This window comes from Lagopus leucura, unplaced genomic scaffold (assembly GCF_019238085.1).
Source record: "Lagopus leucura isolate 7727_CA_CO unplaced genomic scaffold, USGS_WTPT01 Super-Scaffold_100034, whole genome shotgun sequence".
NCBI lineage: Eukaryota > Metazoa > Chordata > Aves > Galliformes > Phasianidae > Lagopus > Lagopus leucura.
This window is the reverse complement of record NW_024962283.1, coordinates 4530752-4542150: the sequence shown is the minus strand read 5'-3', so window position 1 is coordinate 4542150 and position 11399 is coordinate 4530752. Positions and strand designations below refer to the sequence as shown.

The 11399-nt window shown below is 48.7% G+C and overlaps 2 protein-coding genes across 2 annotated transcripts; both read right to left on the bottom strand.

The window, feature by feature from the left end:
• Positions 1-403: 403 nt before the first annotated feature.
• REXO2 (RNA exonuclease 2) lies at positions 404-6323 on the bottom strand. Its single transcript, XM_042882441.1, has 7 exons — positions 6189-6323; positions 5990-6073; positions 5819-5896; positions 3617-3728; positions 2754-2862; positions 2269-2322; positions 404-834 (listed from the first exon to the last, which is right to left on the bottom strand). Exons 1-7 carry the CDS (start codon positions 6321-6323, stop codon positions 705-707), a joined length of 702 nt encoding a protein of 233 aa, XP_042738375.1. The 3' UTR covers positions 404-704.
• Positions 6324-6712: 389 nt separating this feature from the next.
• On the bottom strand, positions 6713-10116 carry RBM7 (RNA binding motif protein 7). Its single transcript, XM_042882629.1, has 5 exons — positions 9961-10116; positions 9189-9351; positions 8524-8617; positions 7937-8030; positions 6713-7500 (listed from the first exon to the last, which is right to left on the bottom strand). The coding sequence occupies exons 1-5, from the start codon at positions 10054-10056 to the stop codon at positions 7114-7116; spliced, it is 834 nt and encodes a 277-aa protein (XP_042738563.1). The 5' UTR covers positions 10057-10116; the 3' UTR covers positions 6713-7113.
• Between the last annotated feature and the right edge of the window lie 1283 nt (positions 10117-11399).

Sequence of the window (11399 nt, the reverse complement as noted above, 5' to 3'; positions counted from 1 at the left end):
GGGGACAGATTCAGACATCACCACAGTTCTGGGCCAGCACTTCAGACCCTTCCCCACTGCTATTTTCATTAGCAAAGAGCTTAATGTTGGTAAAGCTCTGCAGCACTTTCTCCTTAGAAGCTGCTACATGAAGTAATTACCAATGCAGCAAACATCAGGACGTGCAGACGCAGAAAGATTCAATTACTTTTGTGGTTTTGCCCAATAATCAGCAATAGATTTTTTTTCCTTCAATCTCGATGCTCGTGTCTTTGCATTTTGGGATGTTATTGTCCCTGCTACACACGGTGACCCACCTTGCCACGTGATCTGCCTTAAGTATTGGGAAGTACATGGCAGTTCTGTTATAGAGCAGAGTATTTTAAGAACATACATCTAACATAAAAGAAAGACTGCATGAAAATATCCTTCAACAGAACTGTTTTTATTGTGTAGTGAAAGACTGCATCTAAAACCAGAGGAAGAGGAATATCAAACAGCAGATTTTACCTATTACATATAAACAAAGAAGCTGTTGAGATTTGAGTGTGTAGATTTGTTACTCAAACAGAAAAGAAGCAGTGACTTGGACTTCCATCTGCATTTGATCAACTGTTAAGAAACAAGGTAACATAAGGGTGCAGCATCTCAAAAGACTGGCAAACAGAAAAGAACCTGGAGATTCATCTAGTATATGCTATGGGATGGCCTGGTAAGGTGAGCAATCAGCTGGCAGTTTTATCACTTTCTCCATTCTCTATTAGTTTCCTTTTCTTTTCATCCGTTTTCCTCTTGAAGATGCTATCTCTGTAGAACTGAAGTTCTTTGATGCTTTCCCTGATGTCATCAAGCGCTCTGAAAGAGAATTAAGGAGAGTTTCAAAATGCCTGCACACGTCTCCAGCTACATCTAGATTCTAATGCTTCTAAAAAATTCCAGGCAAGAAATAAAGAAATAAAACTCTGACATGCATGGATCACAAATCTGTCAGAAATAAACACAAGCCTCGCTATTCTTAGGTACTTGGAAAGCAATAAAAGTCTACCAAGGCTGGCATACCAGAGAGTAATGTACAGCTTATTAGTTCGTGTCACTGTGGGACATGGAAGCTCTCAAAAGCCAGCAGGTTCTACAGCTTCAACTATTAAAAGCAATTCACCATCGATCCAAGACGACAAAGAGACGAGGGCTCAAGAGACCTGTTTGCAGCTCCTGCTTTGGCCACTCATCTGCTTTCTCCATCAGCACAGGTGACTGACTTGTTTGGACCCAGTGCCTTTTGTTACTGTGCTCTGCCTGCTCTGCCTGTGTGTCTGTGCAGTACTAGCAATCTTACTGCAGGTTTTCACTGTGCAGCACACCTACCCGTGACTCCCACCACAGCCTGCTCTCCTGCCTAGCAAAGCCACCTCAAAACAAAGAGGTAAAGATGCAGCTACTTCCTTTCACTGCAATTTAGGAAAAGTCAGAGCTGCACGTACCAAATAACACCTACAAAAAGGCAGGGTAGGTGTTCCAGTGCATGGGTGTGCAACTTTAGTCTGAGCAGATGAAAGAGCAAAATGGATACACTCATTGTGCATATGGACTTAACAAAGCCTATGGATCCCAAGTTTTACACAAGACCCACAATCTCTATTCAGAAGAGCTCGCAATATTAGCAAATGTAGCTTTCTAGAAGTTACGTGTCAATACTACATAGAATATTTCCTTCAAAAACCTCAAAGCAAGCCCATCTTTTAAGGATGCCTCAGATGCTGGCAGGGGCGAAACTCAAAATGAAACCCTTTCACAGAAAGGAGAACAAGCTCTGACATATTACAAACTCAGGAAATAGCCAGGAACAGAACTCTTATCTCCCTATGTGCAGTCTTCCAATTTTAGAGTATCTATGAACAACTTTTGCCCAATTCAAGGACAGAAAAGAAGCCCCGTTCAGCTAGCTTTTTCATGTGGTTTCTCACCGTGATGCCTAAGAAGTGATAGATGTATCCACACTGCCAAACAAGCATTGTGGCTTGAATAGTAAACACATGGAATGAGAACAGATAAGGACGTTTTTGATTCTCTGTATTTTTGTAATTCCTTTCCTTACGCTACCCAGGCTTTTGGCTGGAGAATACAAACTGTGTGACAGGGTGCACAATCGTACCACCTCTGCTGCCTTTTTCATTAGAACAAACATGACTGGAAATCAAAGGAAGCACACAGCTCCACATTCTGCCCATGAGGCGCATGGTTCCTGCGTGACAAGCCGTGCTTTGTTAGAGATAAAAGTAGGAACCTCACCTGTGAGAAGCTGCTTTCTTTGGTGCAAATTCATATTCTTCTGGATACCAGCGTCTGTAAGTGGAAAGAAACCTCACTTTAAAAGGAAATTGGGATTCAGTAACATGCCCAGGGGCTGCTTTGGGTTTGTTACAGTTGGTGAAAGAAGCTCAGAAGTTAGACTGGCACACAGAGAAGGCACAACCCTGTGAACCCAAGTGCTACAAACACCAGAAGACCCCACTCTGAGTTGTTTATGGCTCATTCTGTCCATCAGCCTGAACAGAACAGAGGAAGATATGAAAGAATGAGATGGCCATGCATTGCGCTGTGTGCCTGGAGCGAGGAGCTCAGGGCTTCGGGGTGGGGTGGGCATGCTTCATCCCAGCCCTATTGCAATGATCCAGCAGCCTTCAGCCTTGTTTTAGAAAGGTGCATGTCAGTGCCACGCCGCAGGCTCCCCTAGATTATCTTTTATAGAGATATTCAATTTGGAGAACATTTACCTGCAAAGTTCTTTGACGGTGCTCACATCAATGATCCTGTAATGAAGATGCCGCATGAACTGAGGCATGTACTTGTCAAGAAACTTCTTATCTGCATGAACAGAGTTACCTACAAAGACACAGAACAAGACACTTCTTCAAAGGCACTGCAAAGCTACTATGAGCATCTAAACTAGAAACAGGCTGAGCAAGCTTGGGAAAGATCATAGGGTATGAAAAGCTATTCACAAGCAGCTCATATATCTCATTTTCTAGCAAATATGATTGTAAAGGTTTGTCAGATTCTCATTTCAGGATCACACATGGCTTAAATACATAATCCCTATATTAATTCTTCAGTTACTACAATTTCTGTCACACAGATAAGTATCAAAGCATTACACAAGAATCGGGTTTTCCACCGAGTGAAAAGAGGCATCGGTATTAATTTCATGTAGGCAGAATCCCAAGGCCATATGGAAACGTCCCGAGTGCAATGCCAGGTAACAGGACAACTGGAAGGTTTGTGTTTGATACTTGGTTTGAAGGAAAGATGCTGTTCAGTTTACAGTTCAGATTTTTACAGTTGCTATCGGCCATTAAGTTGCCCTTCCCAATTATAACTGTACAATGAATCATTAATGCTCAAAAGAACTTTCAGCTTCTTGCAGTAATGACGTGCAACGCCTGCTTTAGGGAACCCATGGAATAGATGATGCCATTACTAAACCTTTCTCCACTTGCAGATTTTGATTTGCACGCTAGATCTCTGCGCAGAAAACCAAAGCATCCCTGCCATGTGCATCAACCGGCCTTTCAGCATCCAGCTGGGAACTGCAGGAGGGATGACATTATTACTATTGTTAAGAAAGAACCCATTTTACCTGCAAGAGGACAGAGACCGGGGGGCGTCTGTTGTCGTACAAAGGACAGAAACTCATACTCCGCCTGCTGCAGTGAAATTTTACTCTCCTTCACAGCCTTAGTAAGGCCAGACTGCAAGAAAGAGCCATCCGTCAGAAACGAGACAGACATTATCTTCACAGATATTTCTAGAAATGCTCAGCAGCAAAAGATCAGGCAGACGTGCGCTGCTTGCTCCCAGCACGGCCGGATGAGGTAAGAGGACAAATTCACTTTCTGTTTGATAATATTCTGGCAGGTCCGATCGCCTTTGTTCACTCTGGATATCTTTAGGGCACCTCTTCAAGACGTGCAAACCATCACAAGTAAAGGTGACCACAGAACTTTCCTAATGACAGCGACGTTCTCTGAGTTTCCTCTCTGTTGCTGAACTTTCTGGGGCGTTACTCTCAATTACTGAGCCATTATGCAAGCCTCATTTACACACCTGCATGTACATGATCCAGGAGAGTATTATATTTCTGCCTAACGAGAGGCATTCGCCTCCCCAGCATAGAGCAGTATGTATAAATAAACAGAAATAATCAGAATCCTGGCTTAAGTGTTTATCAAGATTCCTATAAATCAGAAAAGCTCCTTGCTGCTTTTTTTTTCTTTTTTTTTCTTTTCCAATAGTTAAATGTCAAATCTGCTCTAAGTGTTCTCAGTGATTTATTTCCATCTGGCTATGCTATATATTTCCGTGACTGTGCCGCAAAAATCTACTTGACAGATCCAAGTGGTGGTTAAAAAATTCATTATGTGGCTGCATTTTCATCTATATTCTAATTGCTTCTCTTTTCTTAGTCAATTAAAAATAAGTAGCTCCTCAGGAGCAGCGATAACGTACGCTACCATCTTCAATTCACTTGTGAGCTGAAGTTGAGTTTGTGTCCTCAACTACAGAAGGGGAAAAGCTCCCATCACAGTAAATTAATATTCATTTTCCAAACCCTTGCTAATCCTTCCTAGGGAGAGTAAGATGCTAAAGGGGGGAGGGGGGAGGGGTTGTGAGTATCTTAAAACTTCAGCACTTAATTGAAAACTGCCTTGAATTTAAATTTGTAATCAAGGATTTGAAAATCCATTCACTTTCTTGCTAAGGGCAAGGAAGAAGTTTTCCTTGGTGACTAAAAGAACCAAAAAATAATCTATTCTTGCAAAAGTTAAGTTTTTAGTAGAAAGAAAAAAAAAAAACAACTAGGCTTACAACGCTGAGGGGGACAGGCAAAAACACAGTTAATCAGTCTGTTTAGTTATACAAGTGCCTTAATTTTCACTGATAAGTTTGCTTTTTGCCAGCTCTGGACTATTCTTTGCCAACTTTGTAGCTACTGTTAGCTGGGGCTTTGCAGCAGGTCCTGCTCCTCTCTGTAAGAGCTGTTCTGTGCTTATTTCACGCCATGCAGAGGAGGTCTGACAGGAGGGACTGGCTGAGGAGTTGCAGGGAACTGAATCCAACTTCTTAATCTCATGCTGAGGGGCACAATGCTTTGAATGTGGCAATTAGCAGCGGGCATCAGAGTGCTGGATCCTATTCACAGAGCTGCCCAGGCTTATCTCACCCTGTCTGCAGCTTTCTGTGTGCTGCTGCTCTGTCCCTCTCCTGGATCCATTCGCTGCCTGTTGTCCTTTGCTGATGATTCTCAAGTTAGAAAGCAGCTTTGAGCACTGTTCAGACTTATAATCACAGAATGGTTTGAGTCAGAAGGGATCCTCAAAGGCTGCCTGGTGCCGCTCCCTGCAGCGCACAGGGACACCCACAGCTCAGCAGTGCTCAAAGCCCCGTCCAGCCTGACCTTGGCTGTCTGCAGGGACGGGGCACCACCGCCTCTCTGGGCAACCTGTGCCAGCGCCTCACCGCCCTCACTGCCAAACCTTCCTTATCTCCAATCTAAATCTCCCCTCCTTCAGTTAGAAACCATTTCCTTTCGTCCTGCCACAACAGACCCTGTCAGAGAGCCTGTCCCCTTCTTTAGCAATAAGCCCGGATACCAACCCCACAATCAAGCAGTTCCCAGCGTTACAGACACACACACACGGCTGCAGCGTGCCCTGAGCGACACGTGGGACTGCGGGAACAGCCTCACAGCGCGGCCCTTGGGCTCAGAACAGCTCTTCTCCCTCTGCAGCTGAGATCGCCACGAGCCATAACTCCGACCTGCGCCGTTCCCCGGCCGTACCTTGCCGTGGTGCTCCTTGCACCACTCGGACATGCCGTCCAGCAGCTCGTCGGGCTGTTTGATGATCAGATTGGGGCCCTGCGGAGAAGAAAACGGCGACGCTCAGCGGATCCCATCCCGAGGATCGCCGCCCTGGGGACGCCGAGGCTCCCCGGACCCGGCCGCGCTTACCTCGGCCAGCACGTTGAGGTCGGAGTCGGTGATGAGGCAGGCCATCTCCAGGATCTGGTCCTTCTCCACGTCCAGGCCCGTCATCTGCCACACAGCGGAGCGGCACCGTCATCGCGGCCTCCCCCCCCCTCCCCCTCCGCGGGCCGCCCCGCCACCCTCCCCTCGACCCCCTCGCCCCCTACCCCGGCACGCCCCGCACCTCCAGGTCCACCCAGACCATTCGCTGCCCCATGCCGCCGCCTCCGGCCATGGCCGCCGCCCGCCGCCGGCCCCGCCACAGCCGCCCGGCGCAGCTCCGCAGGCGACCGAGGCCACCGCGGCTGCCGCCGAGCATCGCGGCCAGGCCGCAAAGCGCCGCCGCCGCACTACATTTCCCGGCATGCCCCACGGCGGCGGCCCCAGGGCGAGAGCGGGGGGAGAGCGCGAGGGCCGCTGGGAGCCGTAGTTTGGGCCGCGGGGAGCGCCGGGAGCGGCGGGCGGGGCGCGACGCGGGACCTCCCTCAGGGTACCGGGTGCTCCGCTGCGAGGTACGGGGCGGCTTAAAATCTTGTTTGCTTCTACCCTTAGGGAAATGCGTGAGGCTGCAGCTGGTTCCCGCGTGGCTGCAGTTAAACCAAGCTGGCTCCACTTCCCAGCCACCACGGGGACTTTTCGTGAAGGAATTACACCATCAAAGGATAAAACATGGGTGAGTCGAATGAACGAAACCAGACTGACACAGCATTAAAAGGAGTATGGTTTATCCACAGGGAGACTTGGTAGGATTCTTCTCCGAGACGAGGGGTATACAAAAGGAATCATTTCTGTATCAAAACACGCTGAGATGCCACAAAGCATCGTACCACTTAAAATCTGTTTAAAAAGATGTGCAGCTACACCTGGAACAGAGAGGCCTCCCTCAGCTGCACTACAAAAATACACAGACTCTTTATAATGCACGATGCTTTCTCTGAAACTGTGGCACATTTGTTTTCTTGCATAAAGCCCTGAGGTGCAGAGTTCACACGTTTAAAATCAAGCTGCTAGGTTTGGAGGATTACGACGTCACTAGATTTACAAACGTTAAAAGGGAACTTTGATTTATCTTTCTTTTGCATAAAGTTCTTTAAAGCCCACTGCACGTGTCAGTGCCGCGTCAAGCGCCAGCTGCCCTCTCGGTAGCTCTCTCTTCTGCTGTCGTAATCGTGGCTCCATGCATTGCGATTCCTATCGTCGTAGAATGGCTCATCTCTGCTCCCCCGGTAATGGTGCTCAGAGATGTGCCCTCTGTCTTCATAGCCATCCCTTTTACCCCTGCCATAGTCAGGCCCCCGGTCCCCTGCACGCTGTTCTCGGCCCAAATGCCTGTTGTCTGGGTAGTAGGGGTGGGAGCCCATCCTGTTTTTGCGCAGCACTGCAATGTCCGGACGCCGCAGCATGTGGGAGGCTGATGGGTGAGCGAGGGAGTGGCCGTGCTGGTACCCAGGCACAGCAAAGCCAGGCTGAGACTGCTGCCACGCAGCGCCGTGCATCTGAAAAACAGAAGGAAAAAGGCCCAGTGGATTCAATGCACTTTCCTGCTGGCAGGGTGCTCAAATTATTCTACGGCACATTTCATACTCCTCTGTCAGCCTCTTTGACGTTAATCAAGCTGCAAATGCAAGGGAAAATGGAAATGCACCAACAAAAGGAGACTGAACACAGACTGGCTCCTACTGACTGCTTTATCTGCAGCTCAACTTGTAAAGCCCAAAGACTGCCCCAGTGTTAAACAGCTCAGCAGAAGGAACCGTCTATCTTCTGCAATTGTCAGTTGAACACTCCAAAAATATGTTCCTGCAATTTAATACAATAATTACAGGAAACATCTGAGTACTGAAAATTGGCAACAACTCCTCTGCATGTCATCATCCATCAGCTGTGAGTGACTGCAGGGTTAGACACCATGAACAGAAGAGCACAGCTTACCCCTGCTTGTCTCTGAAGGTTGTCATGAGGTGGCAAAGGCCTCTGCATAGATGAGAACCCTGCTGCTACCATACCATCAGTATTCCTGTCGTGTCTGCAGAAAAAAAGATAAGGAAAGTTAGTCTTAAATGTTTCTAACACGAGACTATGGCCAGTCTAAGGGGCATTAGCAGTGTAGTCGCATTGCTACCATTAGGAAAAAGAAAAATAGATAAGCTTTACCCTTAACTACTGTTGTGAGAAAGTGCAGACAGGCTTGCACAGGGTATGAGGCAGTACTCGCTTCACATCACCAGATCTTTTCTATGCTTGTATGAAAACACCTTTTAATAAGAAATGTCACTTGGGCCAGAAGCACTGGTGAAACAGATCTTCTGAAAAAAACACTTTCAAGATGATGCTGTTCTTTTTTGCATTGGGTTTTTAGGTACCAATAATGTAGGGTGCTGAGGGTAACAATAATGCAAGTACTTAATTACAGGGAAGAAAGGCTGAATTGTGCTTGGAATGAGAATCAGGAAAGCTAAATGTGTGAATACATTTTCCAGCTTCAACAATGCAAGTGTACTACTGGTGCAGCCTCATACCTGCTGGCTGGATGTGGTGTGCCAGAAGGGCCCAGGCTGGCTGCTCCATGTGGCAAACATAACGAATTACTGTCCTGAGATGCGTGGCTGCTCCCTGAGGAGAAACGTGACATCCGCAAACACAGGTTGGAGCAAATTGGATAGGAAACGAACTTGTAAGATGCTAACTATTTCCACGGGATTAATTAGCTTTTAAGTATCATCAGCAATCTGCAAAAGTACATAACCCAGCTTCCAAAACAAGATACCGTAAACTGCCTTAATGCCCAGCTGGGGAAGCTGCAATCAGGCTGTGCAGTTCTGGTCAACATGCCTCTCTTTACCTGAGTCAGATGCAGAGTTTAGCACTAGCATGATAATTCAGAAGGGCCTTCAAGGGTACAGAAAATAATCAAACAAAATCAAAGAAAAGCCTCAGCTTGGGCACTGCCCATGCCCAAAACTGGCAGACAGATCCCCCGCTAAAGCACAAGGATAAAAGCACAACCCTATGTGACAGCACTGCTCTGCAGCATCACCAGGGAGCAGGTGAGCAACACTGCGACAGAAGCACAAGCAACAGCTGCTATAAGCCAATAACTGTAACTCTGCCAGATCAGGAGGAAGGAAGGAGGTGGCAGTTTTCTTTCCATCTAGCAACAGGGCTACTGAATGCTTCTGCGTACCTGAGCGGAACTGGATGTTGATGGGCCGTCCATAGAGCTTGATCCCATTAAGGAGATTCATTCCATATGGGACAGATTCTTCATGCTTGAAACTCACAAATGCGAATTGCTTTTGTTTACCATCTTTATCTTTAGGGATCTTAACTTTAATTACCGGGCCTGCCTGTGAATTATAAAGCAAAGCAATGTTAAAGGACAAATCAAGCAGCTTCCCGACAAGGAAAACCTAAACCAAGCGGTGTGTAATGAAGCAGCAGGAGAGATCCCACCAATGCACCAGGTGATATCTGACTCACAGAATAACTCAGGTTGGAGATCATCTGGTCCCAACCCCCGGCCGTGGACAGGGCTGCCCCCCACCAGCTCAGGCAGCCCAGGGTCCCATCCCACCTGGCCCTGAGTGCCTGCAGGGATGGGGCACCCACAGCTCTCTGGGCAGCAGTGCCAGCACCTCACCGCCCTGTTCTGGTATTCCTCTGGATGACATCCATTCCTTGCATCGTATCACTGGCACCACTCAGCTCGGTGTCACCAGCAAACTGCTGAGGGTGCACTAGATCCCACTGTTTGTTTTGGACCGCCCAGGTGACGTCTGTGGCTGCACATGAGATGCAGAGCCCACGCGGGGGCGCCGGTCCGCACTCGGCAGAAATTTGTCCGTCCGCAGCCACCGTACACAGCCAGGGCCCACCCCGCTATGGCGCCGGGAGGCCGCCCGCCCGGCCCCGCCCCACCCGCCCGAGTATAAAGCGCGGCGGGCGGCATACCCTACCTGATGGAACAGCTCGAAGATCAGCTCCTCGGTGACCTTGGGGTCCAGGTTCCCTACGAACAGCGTCCGATCCGCCTCGGCGGCCGTTCCCCCCATGCCGCGGCCGAGCCGCCCGCGCTCAACGGGGCCGCCGTTTGCTCCTGCGCAGGCGCCGAAGGAAGCGAGGTCACGTGGTGAACGCGTGCGCGTACCGCCTACTTCCGGCGGCCCGGGCGGAAGTAGCGGGTGGGGTGAGGGTGGCTGTGGCAGGGTGGTGTGAGGTGGGTTGTTTCTCGGGAAGCAGCAGGGCAGCGCGCTGTGAGCTCGCAGTCTCGCCGAGGGCTGGGTAGCCGCGGCCTGGTGGTGTGTGGGCTGAAGCGCTTTTCATGAAGAAAGGCTGAGGGAGCTGTAGTTATTTAGCTTGGAGAAGGGAAGGCTGTGGAGAGGCGTCGTCGTGGCCTACTGGTGCCTAAAGGTAGCTGCTAAGCAGGAGGAGAGTGAGGTTTTTATATAGGCAGGTAGTGCTAGGACGGGAGGGAATGGCTTTCAACTAAAAGAGGGGAGGTTTGGGTTAGATGTAAGGAGAGGATTTTTTCCTCACAGGACAGCGAGGCGCTGGCACTGCGGCCCAGAGAACTGTGCTTGCCCCATCCCTGCAGGCACTCAGTGCTAGGTGGGATGGGGCCCTGGGCTGCCTGAGCTCGTGGGGGGTAATGAGCCCACAGCAGCAGGTGGGGATGAAGGGGCCTTGAGCCCTTCTATGACCTTGCGCTTGTTCTATGAGTGGTGGTTGCTTAGCTGCACGAGCAGGTTGCTGCTGCAGCTTCAGGAGCAGGCAGTGCACTCAGTGAAGCTGCTCAGTGCAGTAGGGGAGGCTCCTGGAGCCCTCACTGATGACAGCAGCTGCCAGCTGGTGGCTTGAGCACACTGGAGCCGACTGTGGCAGGTCGTTTCCATGCTAATATAAGGGGCCTTCAAATAATTATCAGATGGTTCTGATCAAACATCCCAGTTTAAAAACTGGGATACAGATTTTTAAGATTAACTAAATGGGTGGGATACAGGTGCAGGAAAGCTTGGAATGAGTCTTGATTCCTGGAGGGTTGAGAAACTGTGATGGGAAGCTTTGTGTGTCTTGTCCTTGTGTTCTCAGCCTTTTCTTTTTACAGGTTGCTACTTTGAGAGCTCACCTGCAAGCAGTAGGATGAACTTCTTAAAACTTTTCAGTGTGACTACAAATAGCTGTTGTGAAGCCAGGCCTCCAGGATGGAGGATAGTTGTTTTTGTTTTCTTCTCTTTAATAATAATAAAAGGAGAAAAACCTCACAGCGTTGATTGGAGAACTGAGCACTTCATTTCTTCATTCTGTTTTATTGCTGCAATACTCTGTCTGATAGCCTCTACCATCCCAAGTACTGCCTCTTGTAATGACAGTAACCCAGGCAGGCTGCTTTGTATTC

What these genes read in the sequence shown, in the direction of transcription:
- REXO2 (XM_042882441.1), bottom strand. Translation starts at nt 6,323, where the DNA reads ATGCTCGGCGGCAGCCGCGGTGGCCTCGGTCGCCTGCGGAGCTGCGCC. An exon ending in ACCTCAACGTGCTGGCCGAG is followed by an intron (nt 5,897 to 5,989) that starts GTAAGCGCGGCC and finishes TCTTCTCCGCAG; the next exon opens with GGCCCCAATCTGATCATCAA. An exon ending in CGGTCTCTGTCCTCTTGCAG is followed by an intron (nt 2,863 to 3,616) that starts GTAAAATGGGTT and finishes GTGTCTTTGTAG; the next exon opens with GTAACTCTGTTCATGCAGAT.
- RBM7 (XM_042882629.1), bottom strand. Translation starts at nt 10,056, where the DNA reads ATGGGGGGAACGGCCGCCGAGGCGGATCGGACGCTGTTCGTAGGGAAC. An exon ending in CAACATCCAGTTCCGCTCAG is followed by an intron (nt 8,618 to 9,188) that starts GTACGCAGAAGC and finishes GTTTCTCCTCAG; the next exon opens with GGAGCAGCCACGCATCTCAG. An exon ending in ACCTTCAGAGACAAGCAGGG is followed by an intron (nt 7,501 to 7,936) that starts GTAAGCTGTGCT and finishes TCTGTTTTTCAG; the next exon opens with ATGCACGGCGCTGCGTGGCA.